This window comes from Belonocnema kinseyi, chromosome 2 (genome assembly GCF_010883055.1).
Source record: "Belonocnema kinseyi isolate 2016_QV_RU_SX_M_011 chromosome 2, B_treatae_v1, whole genome shotgun sequence".
Classification (NCBI taxonomy): domain Eukaryota; kingdom Metazoa; phylum Arthropoda; class Insecta; order Hymenoptera; family Cynipidae; genus Belonocnema; species Belonocnema kinseyi.
Genome location: NC_046658.1, coordinates 15,402,402 through 15,418,121, shown reverse-complemented (window position 1 = coordinate 15,418,121; position 15,720 = coordinate 15,402,402). Strand labels below are relative to the sequence as shown.

Below are 15,720 nucleotides of genomic sequence, written 5' to 3'. Positions count from 1 at the left end.
ACGCCAATTAGCACAAATGGTAAGTTCCGACAGTGCCTACAAGTGTGCCTACTGGCCGCTAAATGGCAATACCGGTTTCATATGTATACACCTGGTATGATGTTCTCTCCTCAAACTTTCCCCACATTTCGCTGCCAAAAAATAAAGGCGCATAACATCTCTGTTCATATGGTATGTCCATTTTCGCCACTTTTTTGGTTGTTGAACCTCTGCTTCTGCCTCTGGTTGTATAAGGTCATCAACATCTGGAGGATGTGGTGGTGTTGGATCATAAATAGGTTGAGGAAGAACATCAATTGCTCCTGCTTGACCGTTTGTTGCGGCTTTCCCTAACTGATGTTCATTGCCGTCGTTTTTCCACACCAAATCAACCTGTTGTTTAATCTCCATTGCTCGGTCTTCTGTAACATGTAGATTAGTCCTGATGTCTTTCACCTTAGCGATAAGATCTCTTAGAGCGACCTTTTGTATATTAAGATACTTTGCAGCAAATTTTGTTCTTAAATTGTATCCTTTTTCCTTGTTTGTTTCAAACTTCGCACTTTCATAATAGAGACGCACCAATTCCTCTTTCATTGTGGTATCCCAATTGATGCTCTCCCAGCTAGTGCTAGCCAAAGCATCCTCAGCAGGCACAGTTGATGTTCCACTGCTTAACGTTTGTCGCAGATGTTGTTGCTGGTCAGCTGTTTGATTAGTGAGATCTGCCTGACCATCTCGCAGCTCACCATCGCCACCGTCCCGCATACTGTGGCCCCCAGCGGTGGCTCCAGGGGCGCCCCGACGATCCTCGGGAAGCGACAAGCGTTTCAAAATCTTTCATATATTCTCCATTTTTCATTGATGGGATTTGGTGTTCTACTTAGTCCCTCTCCTCTTCGTTATCAGCCTATTTGGCATGGGAAACCCTGTCAGTAGCTATTATTATTATTATGCTGGAAACACCGCTTCCAAGATGTCCCTTTGATAAAAATATACGTGACGCAGGTCGACCTATTGTTGCAAATATTTTTTTCTAGAAGAACAACTTTTAATTCAAAGTTTTTATTACAATTTTGATATTTTAAAAGCTGTATAAAAAAACTTGCAGAATAGTCCAGCTACCGCATAGTGAAATAAATCAGAAATTGCATGTTTAAGGATCTCTTTTAAATTGAATTGGAAGGTTTTTTTTTAAAGAAAAGTACATTCACAAGGAATTACTCGAAGGTTGATTCTTCAAGTTATTATCGTTTACTCTCAGTTCATTCTTATTAATTCTCGACATTTTAACACTCCTTTATTCAGAAAAATTATTTTTTACGAAACATGTACGCCTGTCTGTAGTCGAACAACGTGATTGCTTTTGTAAGAATTTGTTTATCAGAATTTTCCTTTGTACAGTTTTTTGTGGTCCAAAAACATATGTCAAATTCGAAAAATAAATTTTTACTTGTTGTGGAAACGTAGCCGAGCATACAGATACGTATTCTATAGAATAAGGAGTTCAAGGAACATTATTTCAGCAACGTATAGTCCTAATAGACGTTAAATAAATAGCAATTTGCCATTTAGAACACTATGCACTGATGTGAATTTCACGCCCTTTTTATCCTACAAGTGGTTTTTGGGAAAATAAATATTTATGTTCAAAATAAAGGTCAAATATCAATTTCATTTTTCCACGAAAACAAACAATAATTTGGTAAACTCTGTCCAAGCACCTGTCAAAATTCATTTACATACCTTTGGTATTTATGTGTGAGGACACTTAAAAAATAATGTGCCATAAGTGAAGCGAAATATTAAAATGCACATTCACTTTTTTATATTGTTTTTGAAATTTACTATACATTCAAAAGTACACATAATTATAATTATTGTCATAAGTATTTAATAATAAACAAAAACGTAAATCCTCATGCTCGTTAGAAAGACGGAAGCTTCCGGGAAATTTTTTATCTCCTTTCAATTAAAACAATGTAATTAGTTGAATTTCTTCTTTTTCATCGGAAGTTCCATTGATTTTGGCAGGATGAAATTTTTCTTTTTGCAATCTTTTCCAACGTGACCTAAAGATGAAACGCATGTTAATACTTTAAAGACAAATTTTTACATAATGTAAATGTTTCACAGTCAATAATTTCATATTATCGCAGTCCAAAACCGATTTGGCTTTTAAATAAATGTAGATGTCTCTCGTATGGGATTTTCTTTACATTCCGGTGTACTTTTTGCACTCAAACATATAAAATCTCAAAGTTTTAGTGCAGTTTAATTCTAGATGCAATCAAAGTTTCTTCTTAAAGTTCTCGTCCAAGTAATTTTTTATTTTTTATTTAGAAATTGAATGGAGCTCTTACGCCGTTCAATAGCTTAAACTGTAGGGTAATGTACACTGTTTCCTATTTTGTCCATAAAACTTTATAACAATTATCTTTCCGCGATAGAAGTCATTCAGAATAATCTTGAGTTTTATGAGGCAATGTTCATGCCAAAGTAGTAGAAAAAGTTTCTTAAAACTTTGAGGTGAGCTGCGTTATTGCGCTTATGAAGAAAAGAATCAGTGTGCGCGATAGCTCCATCAATTCCTAAATTGAACGACATTTTTGTACAGAAATTAAAGAAACACTATTCTAATCAGGAAACTTAGCAGATTCGTGTAAGCATTATGAAAACCTCCTGACATTTTTTTGCTTGTGGAGCTACTGCCTTCCAAATTTGAAGGTGGTCGATTTTTTGCGGTGATATTAGTTAGTGCCTAATATTTCTGGGAAATAACCCTTCGCTAGAAAGTCCCAAATGCCAGACTTGATGTCTGTTGCGTTTAGATACCCAAAGCAAGTAAAAAATTGAAATTTTTTAGTCAGCATAAGAGTCAATATTTATCTACAATAAAAAAACCGTCGAAACAAATGGGTCTAGAAATGCTGCCGAAGAAGGATTTCTTAATAGCATTCAATACAAAATTATAATATAAATACATTTGGGTATGTTTGTGTTTGTGTGTGTGATGAGTCATAAAAATTACACAATAGAATGTTCTGAAATCACTCAAATTTGCTAAATACTATCAGTAAATAAAACAGTTTTGCCATTTATTGGATATCTCGAATTTAAAGGAGGAATGGTAATGAAAAAGAGCACTGAATATCAATTCATTGTATTCAAAAAGGTTTTACTACGATTTACAATTAATTATTTACTGTAACATTTCTTGTTAATATTAAACTGAAATTAAATTTCTTCCCAGTAGTTTCAAATTGGTGGCGCTCTCGCAGCTACTTAAGAAGAGTATCAATCGCAACTCATGCACATAACACTATTGGAACAATAATACAATGTAATGTTGATACAATGTAAAAACAGGTGAAAAGTATGAAAGTTATTAATATAAGCATTGAGGAATATTCTTATCATAATTGAAAATAACGTACATGAGATTTCACATTCTTCTTCTCATTAGAATGAAATTATTGCTAATGCTGGATCATGTATAACCTTAAGAATAACTAATTATAAGAAAATGAGATATAAAGCTTTACTACATATAATACATGTGTGCTATATTATGAAATTTAATGTCAGATTAATCCATTTCCCAATCATAAATTGCTGGTATGAATTTCGGAAAATAAAATCCTACTGAGCCCAGCGACAAACCTTATGGATTAGTTTTGCATTTAATAGTACTTGACAGTGCCTACATGAAAGTTTTAAAAATCTATTTAAAGTCCAGTATAAAGATAGGCTCGCCAAATGTGCATTTTCAATAAATGTTTGTAATTACAAATGCTGTAATTCATAAATTAATATTGAAGATATTTTACTTCTGGGACACGAATAATTAAAATACTAGAATCTATAAATGAGAAAAATGTTTTATTTTATTAAAATATTTTATTTAATCGGATTTATTTGTAATTAATATAAGCCAAAAGACAAAATGGGTTTCATGAGAATAGGCGTAAAATTCCGAGCAAAATAAAAATTCATTCAAAAATAATCTTACGTTCTATAGAATAAATATGTCTTATCAGAAAGAACGCACGTTTGTGCTAATGACTCTCATAGTCAGCCTTTCTGTTCTCTATAATTAGTCCCTTGTCCACAGAGAGGGCTTGATACGAATAACTCAATAAATTGTAGTTTAACAGATGATATCCATCTCTTTGGATAAAATACTCCTTACTTCTGATGACTGCAGCTATCAGTTTTCTATTATTCTCAAATTGATCCCTTGCCTATACAGAGAGCTCAAAAAAATTATTTCTTCAACCATATTTTTGTTCAATTTGAAGTAAATTTTCACTTCTTATTCCCCTATTTATTCACAAAGATTCACACTATGAAACATAACTTTCTAACCAGTTTTAGAATATCCTTCATTAAATCTAGTCTCTTCAATTTTTCTCAAGGAGAGAATCGTATTTTCAATGATAACATTTCCTTTCCTTTTATTTAGACTCGTAATAGGCTTTTACAGGAAGTTTTTTTTTGTAATAACTGATTTTAAATTCTAATCAGAGATATATCTACCTCGACTAGATGGCAGGGTAAACACTGAGTCTATTCTTCAATGATTTAATAACGCCAATGATAACGGAAAGCAGAGATTTATTTGTTAGATTTCGAGTAGCCGTAATTTCCTATTCTTTATCAATTATTGCATCACAATGGATCTCCAGATTTTAAATTAGAAGATCAGCTCCAGGTGCACTGAGACTACGAAAAGGGACACTTCCTTGAAGTATTTACTAGAGGCATGAGCGGTACAATAATATAGATCGCGTCATCGAACGAGAAGAATGGTTCGTAAAAGGCTGAGCGTCGGAGAGAAATTCTCAACTAGAATTGATAATACTTTAAAGTATTTGCTTTTTGGGATTTATTAAGATTTAATGTGGCTTACGCAGAAAAATACACCTAATTCTGAGATTTCAAAATAGTCGCTTTCTTGCACAGTTGGAGGAATAAATTCCTATTCTGATTATAAGTGACTAAACTGAATTGACAGGACTCTTTTTATAACATGTTATTCCTTCGACTAGAATATTAGGCAAACCTTGTCTCAATCCTTTAATAGGAGTGTTTTAGAAATGTGAGACTTTCGCAAAATGACGGAGAGTTCTCATGAAGGAGAAAACACGAATACCGAACAAATATTATATATGAGATATTTTCTCTGCTCGATAAAGTTAGTGTGCATTAACGAAACGCAAGGATCACATTTTAAGCTAAAACCTTAAAAGAGTCTAACGACAACCTTTAAACGCTTCTAAGTTCAATTCAATGGAGATAGTAAGACTCGTTATAGATTATAAAACCTTGAGCCATTCCCAGGATATTCCCAAGAGATCCTCGCGGTTAGCCCATGAGTTTCCAACTCCTCGTTTTCGGTCAGCGCTTCAAGATTTCTCGTATGTGTTATAACATTTCAGGATGTTCTCAGAGGAGAATTCTCAGACCAGCTATGGTATGGTTATGATATGGCTTTCAGCTTACGAGCCAGTGATAGCTTTCACCTCCGAGAGCACCGATCACAAGGACAATTACCTTAACCGAATATTTTGGGTACAGTCGTTACAGCTCCCTTTTGAGGTCTTTATACCTCTTCTCCTTATTATTATCCTTAGCAGTGACGTTGTAGGCGGTCGGAACCGAGAATTCGATCATGAATATAGTTCGATTCTCGAAGTCTTAGAGAACGATGTCACACTATAAGTGTCCGACGGAAAAAAGTATCCGAAAATTGTAGTTACAGAAAATTTGGCACTTCTATTTTTGGACAATTGACTCTACCTCCCTCAGAGCGTTCGACAGGGCAGGGTCGCAATGAACATCGTAAGAGCGACAAAGATGATAATAAGGAAATCTTAGGGCCGCATTATATCTGTAGAGATGCACAGTTCTCCCGTGGGTGGTACAGCCAGATAGTATGGAACTTCTTGACATAAAATGCGGTCGCGCTATAGTAACGTGAAAATTATACCATACTGGCACGCGAAAATCAAACCCTCTATACCTGATGTGAGCCCTGATGATTTGAGATAAGCAAAAGTTTCCTCTTTTGACCAGGACTATTCTTCTACATTTCTGTAACAGTTTCCGTGCACTTTCTTGTGAAGTAACTTTCGGCGGAATTTTTCAACCTCTGCTTTCTTCACTGTAGCTTTTAGAAAATAATCATCTAGATAGAGTAATGGAATTTCCTTATTTCTGATGTTAAAATTCAGGCCAAGGACCTCAGACGGCTGCTCCAGGGCTTTGTAAAGGAACGCTCCTTTGCTAATCATCTCGTGGTTCCTTACCATTTTAAGAATAGGATCTCTGCTACTTGCAACGATGTGAGTTGTACTTAAAATAATTCGATTATGCAGACACTGGAGATTCAAATGTCCGCGCTCACCTTGACGGCGTGAAATGCGTAATCGCGAAACAGACGAATTGATATGCAAGCTTTTATGCATGTGCATGATCTTACGTGTGGCGATGCCAAGGGCGATAACCAAGGAGAGATAGCGAAGAGTCAGTACTCTCACAACCGTCTTGTAAATAACACTCTACAATTTTAATTATGTAACTTATTTCATGGCGTCAGTTTAATAAATTCCAAGTGACAATTTAACTATAAAAACGCGATCAGTTTATTGAACTTCTCTGCAACATATTGCATTATTATTTACCGCACGGGCCAAAAATTTAATAAAATAAAGGCCCGTAACATGGTCCTTTGACACAGATTTTGACGGAGATAAGGAAAATTATAACGGCTCGCGTGAGAATATAACAACGAACTAATGACCTTTGTAATTGGATATCAGTGAGTGTAAGTCGGAGGTGAGAGCGCTCTTTTAATGGAACTAACGGTCTCGAATATCTAGAATATTAGAAGAAAAACTGAAGGCTTTAGCGAGAAAAGATGACTGCATCCAACAGTCGAGTCAAGTTTATCCCAGAACGTAGATAAATTACTAATATGGCTGAAGTTGAGACAGCAAGACAAATCAAAATAAATTGCAAATCTAGGTATGAAATTAAGTTACACTTAAAGAAAATTGAAGAATCTTGGGATGAATTCGACAGATGTCAGTCATGGAGTTGCTGGTACTGAATCAGATGCATAAGGTAGAAAGAACAGAATTTGAGCTATTTCAGCTATTTCATCAGGGGTGACTTGCCGCCGCCGATGTGAATTTGAAAAGGGAAACCTACGCGACCTACAATATTTCTATGACCAGTCACATTGGTGCGTTCCTGCCCCTCGATCAGACGTCGGAAAGGCGAACCTACGTGACCTACATTAATTCTTTGACTAGTCAGAAAGGGACCTTTTCACCCTTATATGAGGCGTCGGAAATGGGAACCTACATGACCTACGTTTCCGCTCCCAACAAGATATTGTTTTCCCATGAAATTGAAATTTGCAACAATTTTCACTACCATATTCGTAATCAACGTATCAAAATACATCAATATAAGTTGTTTTAAAATAATCGAAGGTCCGAAGCTTTCGTAAATGCACCCAAAAATATTAAAGAATAAAAAAAATTATTCTCGACTAATTATATTTAAAAGATGTTACGGTTTTACTGAATTAAACTTTAAGTTACTATTTTCTTTAAAACTTTTACTTGGGTAAACCCAGTTATACATCATAGCCACGGACTAAGTCAAGAGATTGATGAGATTTGAATGTTAAAAGTCAATCCAATACGATGCTTGAAACCTCCTGCGCTGATGCTGTAGGTCGACAATTACGAGCAGTCACTAGAGTTGGAGGTATCAATAGTCACCTCTGGATGCTTTCTTAGAGCTACCATCTGCCAATCCACAGGTTTTTAGTCACTTGCTTCCTGATGGTCAAGAACGTTTTTTACAATGCCGACATCACACTTGGATGAATAGATTCGTGATTCACATTCCTCCATATGGTCTTTACTTTATTCTTTAACTCGCTATACTTGTAGTTCTTGGTTGTATAGGTTGACCGCAAATTTCGGTTAAGTGAGATAGAAATGTCGATGATGTAGATTCGTCCACCTTTTTTTTCTCCCATCACGATGTCATGTCGATTGGCCCGGATATAATGATCCGTTTGGATAGTAACATCGCAATATAAGATGTAATATTCGCTTTCTAAAACGGGAATTCGAATGTATCTATAGGAAGGCATCCACTCTTTTAAGAGTCCTAGGTTTAGGACAAGTTGTTGATATATAATGCCCGTTGAATAATTATTTCTGTGCGTATATTCTCTCTAAGCCATTACGCGACAGCCATCAATAATGTGCTCGATGGATTCGTTCGTATCTCCGCATAATCGGCACCGGTCAACCGTGTCTTGATATAACACGTAGTTGCGATAATTCCTGGTGCTGAAAACCTTGTTCTGTATCGCAATGATGAATCCTTTCATCTCTGGATACAGAACACCCTTTCGTAGCCAAATGTTGGATGCATCAGTATCCACTTCATGTTGATCTAATACTTTGGGGTGCTCGCTGTAGATAGCTTTTTGCCTCCATTGTATTTCTAATTCTTCTATGGTTTGTACCCTGATATTTAAGGCCCCATATGAGGACAAATTTCAGGTCGTGTAGTCAAGACCCGCTTTACAAATGGTACTGTAAGGCTCAACATTTCGTTTGCTGTTAAAAAAGTCCTCGCAACTGTATAACTTGCGACTCACATAATTTAAAAAAAATCTTCGACGCCCCTGCCCTCTATATGTAGAGGTATAACTCCCTTTTCAATCGCTGAATATTTCTTGTGCATTCGGTGCTTCGTCATTTCTACGCGGACGATTCTGTATAAGTTTTCAAGGTCGGTGTTAGACCATTTGATGAGCCCGAAGGAGTACGTCAAGACAGGGATGGCATAGGTGTTGACTGCATTGATTTTCTTTTCCGATAAAAAGAGATATTTCGGGTTTCACTCGTGTAAAAAACTACGAATTGTTTGCCGACGTTTCGTGAACATTGCAGTTCACATCTTCAGGGCTGACCTGAAACTGAGGTATCAGGTCATGATGTTCTTAGGTATACTTTCTACGATGCCTGTGATTGGCCAGAGCGCCCCACCTTGGGGACTGGTCGAACTTGATTGGCCAATCACGTCTTTTTTTAAAAAATCCGGGAGAAGGGAAAGCCAAATCGGATTGGTTTTATATCCATTGTCCCTATTGATGTTATTAGGATGTTTTAAGATTTTGATTGCTTCTCTATGTTTTCTTGTAAATTTGTTGTGTGTTTTTGCAATGACTGCTGTTTCATCAAATAAAATGTTATGACCTGTTTCGATATCATGTTCAGGTAAGTGCTGATTGCGTGAAGTGTTTTAGCCTGACTTTACTTTCATGTTCCTTCATACGTTGGCCCACCGCTCTCCCGGTTTCTCCAATATAGACTTTGCCACAAGAACAAGGGATTTTATATACTCCTGGATCACTGACGGGTGCCTTTTTATCTTTAGGGTTATTTAGTAGTTGTCCTATTTTCGCAGGTGGTTTAAATATGGTTTGGATGTTGTGTTTGTTGAGAATTCTTCCTATTTGTTCTGTGACACCTTGGATGTAGGGTAGAGTGGTGGTCATTTTTCTCTCTCTTTCTTTCATAGGTTGTGTTGACTTGCTTTTTTGAGTGTGTTTTCTTATTGATTTATCAATTTTTTTGTTTGTGTAATCGTTCTGTATTAGGATTTGTTTAACGTTTTGTAATTCCTTTTGTAAGTTATCTTTGTCTGTTATAGAGACAGCTCTGTATACAAGGGAGTTGATGACCGATTGCTTTTGAGATGGGTGATGGTGGGAGGAGGCATGTAAGTATCTGTTTATATGCGTGGGTTTTCTGTAAACATCATGTCCTAATGTGTTATCAGATTTTTTGTAAACTAATACGTCCAAGAAAGCCAATTTTCCGTTTTGTTCTATTTCCATGGTGAACTGGATATTAGGATGTAATTGATTGATAAAATCGAAAAACTTATTTAGTTCATCTCGTCCATGTCGCCAGATGACAAGTGTGTCATCAACGTAACGGAACCAGAATTCTGGTTTAAGTTTGGCTTGGTTAAAGATTTTAGTTTGTAGATGTTCCATAAAAACATTGGCTATTACAGGTAAGATAGGGGATCCCATTGTTGCCCCTGAGGTTTGTTCGTAGAATTGCTTATTGAACGAGAAGTAAGTATTATTGAGACATTGTTCTATCAATGGTATAAGCTCGGAAGGGAAGTTTGTGAAAGATTTAATAATATTAATTGTATCCGAGATTGGCACTTTTGTAAAAAGAGATACGATGTCGAAACTCACTATGATGTCTTGGGGTTGAATGTGAATATGTTGTATCTTTTTAATAAAGTCAAATGAGTTTTGGACGTGAGTGATGGAGTTTCCTGTAAAAGGATTTAGTTTTGCAGCGAGAAAACGTGCTAGGTTGTAAGTTGGTGAGTTTATTGCGCTGACGATCGGTCTGAGTGGAATGTTTTCCTTGTGGATTTTTGGGAGCCCGTAAAGTTTTGGAGAGATGGGATTAGTAGGAATTAAGTTGGATATTGTTTGGCTGTCAAGTTTAGAGTCTTTGAGAAGAGTCTCTGTTTTACTGACTATTGTTTTTGTGGGGTCCTTTTTAAGTTTTTTTTTATGTATCGTCAGTTAGAAGGTCCATGATTTTGTTGTTATAGTCTTCTTTATTCATTATTACTGTTGTGTAGCCTTTGTCTGCGGGTAATATTATAATATCTTTATTTTGATTGAGTTCTTTAATTGCGGTTTTTTCCTGTTTTGTTACGTTTGAGGATGGAACTTGAGCATGGCGTAAAATGTTTGCCATCCTTCGTCGTATTTCATTTGCTTTTTCGGGTAAAAGGGTATATATTATGGATTCTAAATTGCTGATTATTTCTTCTTTTGGGATTTTCGATGCAGCTACAGAAAAATTATGTCCTTTAGATAAGCCTGAAATCATTTCATTGTTGAGAGGGTGGTCAGAGATGTTTTTTACTGTATTTGTTGGTTTAGTTTGCTTTACTGGAAGTAATTTCTCAAATTTGGTTTTTTGTTTTTGGGTGGAAAGCTCTTTAATCCGTTGGGATTGGTCAAACGATATGCGGTCCAATGTGGACCAAATGTCAAATCTGAGGGTATTTGATAGGAAAAGATGAAGTTTTAATAATTTTTTAGAGGTAGTGTGCAAAAGAAATTTGGTATGTTGTATTCTTTCTTTAACGAGAAGCAAACTTGTATTATGCAGAATCGATTTGCCATTGCCTCAATGTGGTTTTCGAAATCGTTTTCTAACTCTACGGTCCCTAATTCCCTCCTGGTTAAATGCAATATTCTGCAATTATCTATTCCGAACTCCATGTAGATATCATTGGAAACCTGGTTTGTGACAACGATCACTTGTTGCAGTTTCTGGGCAGAACTAGCGAACAGCTTCAGGCCAGCCATGTACAGAAGATGGGACAGTTGATGACCATCCTCATTATCATGAATTCTGAACCCATGAGATATGCTGCTCAATGGGTTCAACGCTTAACAGAACCATAGTGAACTGAAGGAGTCTCCTTGAAATATGCCCATCGTAAAGCATGTGGATCTAGTTGCACTTGGTTTTCAATTATCAAAATACTTGATTCTTGTACCCCAGAGCCTCACCACATGACTTAGAAAGTCAATAATGCGTGGGCAGATTTTGTAAAGTTTTAAGACCTCAAGCAAATACTCATGCGGCAGAGAGGCAAAAACTTGCTTGTAGTCAATGTATGCCATGTATAAGTTTCTTTGATGCTTACGAGCTTGAATCGTGGCAACAGCATATGTAGTGACTAGATCTTTACAGCCTTGCGAGTTTTTACAACATCGTTTTTGTTCTTCTGTAAGGATGTCATTCTCGTCGCAGTGAGAATATAATATCAGTCTTCCTCAGGGGTCGTTTATGGAACTTTTGAAATTTTGTCTTGAAAATGCTTACTGGGTTTTTAACAATAGGTTTTACAGGCAAACTTTTGGTGTGCCCATGGGCTCTCCTATATCAACTGCGGTGGCTAACTTTGTACTGGAAGATCTTGAAAGTAGTGTTCTCAAAACTTTTCCATACGAAGTTAAGTTTTTCTTTCGCTATGTTGACGATATTCTGTCTTATGTGCATAGGAAAAACATCGATGATTTGTTAAAAAGATCCAACAAATTTAACACAAGGATTAAGTTCACTATGGAGAGAGAAAACAAAATGAGTATAAGCTTTCTAGACACTTCAGTAAAAAGAGCTAATGGCAGGTTGAGCGCTGACTGGTATAGGAAGCCCACATGGTCGGGAAGGTATCTAAACCTTAATACATTTACAACCTATAAAATACAAAATTAGTGTGGTTAATTCCTTGCTTGACAGAGCAGTTAGACTTTCCAACCATACATGCAAGAATAAAAATCTTGATTTAGTCAGAAAAGCTTTAATTGAGAACGATTACTCTAAAAATTTCATTTTGAAAATTATAAACAGAAGGTTCCAACATATAGAGGGTAGAAACAATAGTAATATCAAAAACGCAAATAATGTTATAAATATTCAAAACAGTTACAATAATAGAGACAAGCTTTTGATCTCACCATATACAGTAATGCACAATAATAATTTAAAAATAATGTTTGAAAAATTAGGTTTTAAAATTGTTCGACGTTCTGACCATGATGGTTTTAAATGTTTTACCAACGGTAAAGACCCGTTGAGAAAGGGTTTAAAAACACATACTATCTATGATGTTAACTTCATGGGTTATAATAAATGTGTTTATATCGGCCAATCGGAAAGAAATATGGATACTAGAATGAATGAACACAAAAATGATTGCAAACATGATGATAGGAGCACAGCATTGGTATATGACTCTCATACAAAGAATCACCATTTGTATTTCAAAAATGTTAATATCTATCTTATAATAAGTGAAGGTTTCCATATTCAGAAGTTTTTTACATTAGTTATGATAAGATAATAAGAGAGATCCTGATTTCTTATCTCATGTATGACGTAGGATATATATTGCGCACACAGCAGAGCATTTGCATAGCGAATCAAATTATTCTATAACCACCTTATCTATATAATGTAAATGTCCTGTATCTGTGAAAAATCACTTGTTCCTTGGGTGAAAAGATGATGTGATGACCCACGAACATTTCTATTTTATTTCAATATTCTGACAATGCCAACACAATGGGAAAGTCATTTATCGCATATTTTTCAACATCTATTGCATCTGTTTTTGTGGAAAATGATGTACTTTTTTACAATTGCAATTATTAACATCGATAGAAAAATCAGTTGCAATATTTTGCTCCAAGATCTTTTTACTCCAAAATCTGGTTATGACTTGTTTCATTGAGGAGTAATATGGTAAAGAATTTTACATAGAAAGTTTTTACTTCGTTTTTTAGAAACAATGTGACAGTTTTTTGTGTTTTCTGTGGTTAGGCTGTACATAATTGTATGACTGACGAGGCCCTTCGTCGAAAGGCGAAACGTTGAAGTTTCATGAAATAAATAATTTTTCACCAGTATACCGACAAACAATAACATCCTCTATTTAATTATATCACCTGGTCGACATCAAATAACATCATTTAAGAATAAAATATACCTTATCTGCAATGTTAGCTGTAAGGCATTTACAAATTGTTGGAAGACAGTTTCCTTCGTGCACTACTTTTCTTGTACCGATGCAGTCTGGCAGTAAGAACATCAAGTCTCTGCCGTTGGGAGTTCATAATCTCATCCAATATTGCTGATCTCGATGTGCTGAGGGTGGATGATTTAAGTAACATGGTTTATCAGCATTCCGGTTCTATTTCCTTTTTTATGTTGAGTTAGTCGACTCAATTTGCACCTTACTTTGCTGAAATTCATATCCAACCAGATCTTCCTATGTTCTATTAGTGCACGCAGATCATTTGTGATCTTCATTTTCGGCAGAGAATTCCTTAGTTTTGGTTCCACGTATGTGAACTCTACTAAATCATGACCCAAATTCCTTTCAAGGTGCTGTAGTTTTTCTAGAATTGCACTATCCAAATCATCGTTATTAATATCCAGATGGGGTTATAATGAACCCGGTACATAACGCTCATTATCCCTAGCACCTGTGCCTTCAGCTTCAGTCAAGTCTTCGTCGTCTACATCTTCCAAGGGAAGTTCATCAATAGAATGCTGCTCTTCCACTTCCATTTTGATGGAAGCTAGCTATAAGTATTTAAGTCAGAAGAGTTTATAATATTCTCTCCACACGCTTTTCTCGCATTTCTCTATAAAAAATAAAAGCGCATAACATCTCTGTTCATGTGGTATGTCCATTTTAGTCGCTTTTTTTGGTTGCTGAACCTCTGCTTCTGCCTCTATAAGACCATCCACCTCTAGAGGATTTGGTGGTGTTGGATCATTGACAGGTTGAGGAATAACATCAATTGCCCCAGCTTGACCGTATGACGCGGCTTCCTCTGACTGGTGTTCATTGCCGTCGTTTTTCTGCGCCAAATTAACCTGTTGTTTAATCTCCATCACTCGGTCTTCTACGATGCGTAGATTAATCCTGATGTCCTTCACCTTAGCGATAAGATCTCTTAGTGCGACTTTCTGTATATTAGTATGCTTTGCAGCAAATTTCGTTCTTAAATTGTATCCTTTTTTCATTTTCATTTCAAACCTCGCACTTTTGTAATAGAGACGCACCAATTCCTCTTTCATTGTGGTATCCCACTTGGTCCTCTTCCACGATATTTCTGTCGAGGTGGTTGGCTGCAAATAGCTAACGCTAGCCAAAACATCCTCAATAGACACAGTTGATGCTCCACTGCTTACCGTTTGTCGCAGATGTTCTTGCTTGCCAGCTGTTTTATTCGTGAGATCTGCCTATCTCGCTGCTCACCATCGCCACCGTTCCGCATGCTGTGACTCCTAGCTGCGGCTCCAGGGGCGCCTCGACGATCCTCCGGAAGCGAAAAGCGTTTCAAAATATTTAATATACTCTCTATTTTTAATTTCTGGGGTTTGGTGTTCTTCTTAGTTCCTCTCCGCTTCTTTATCAGCCTATCTGACATGAGAAATAGGGGGGGGGGGGCTAAAAAGTCTTTTTTTTTTGAAAATGTTGGCGCCCCACACGTTTTTCGATGTCTTTCGGTCTAAAACGATGGAATACCAAATTTGGTTCAAAAATATTAATATTTAGGACAAGCGCCAGATTTTTGAATGATTGAAATGTACCTTGAGTTAGCCAATAATCTCCTCTCATCGCATATGTTCTGTTTGTGGGCGTAATGGGTATAGAAATAATGAAGTTTATTCAGTATACAGCTTGTGAAACGGAAGTTAGGTATATTAGTACATGAGCTGATAGTTGAAGTGAAAATACTTAATATAATGTTTAAGTGATTGTTATCTTTGATTTCCTTAACATATCTCAAAATGTAGTCAAATTTCAAAAAAAAATTTAACACTTATGCCACCTAAAAATCTTGTTCGCATTTTTAAAGCCGGCATCAGTTGACGAGGTCGCAGTTTTCCAAAGATGGCTTTGTGGCGGACTGCTTAACAAACCACACTCCTTGAAGCCCCCATTACTGCCTTCACGAGGCGCTCTACGGCTTGTAAATACGAGGGTGGATTGATAAGTTTCCGGCCTGACCAAGAGATGGCGCCACTAGGCCTACCTTGAGGTGGCGTTCTATAGTACCATCCTTAGATAGCT

The 15,720-nt window shown here is 36.4% G+C and overlaps 1 protein-coding gene across 11 annotated transcripts in view; it reads right to left on the bottom strand.

Annotated features, from left to right (window-relative positions):
* Positions 1 to 1,634: 1,634 nt before the first annotated feature.
* Positions 1,635 to 15,720, bottom strand: part of LOC117167986 (rRNA N6-adenosine-methyltransferase ZCCHC4) — a 223,859-nt gene continuing 209,773 nt past the window's right edge. For all 11 annotated transcript variants that reach the window (XM_033353280.1, XM_033353277.1, XM_033353275.1 and 8 more), the window contains one exon: positions 1,635 to 2,051. In XM_033353280.1, coding sequence (XP_033209171.1) covers positions 1,966 to 2,051 — 86 coding nt within the window. In that variant the 3' untranslated portion in view covers positions 1,635 to 1,965. The remainder of the gene's footprint in view (positions 2,052 to 15,720) is intronic.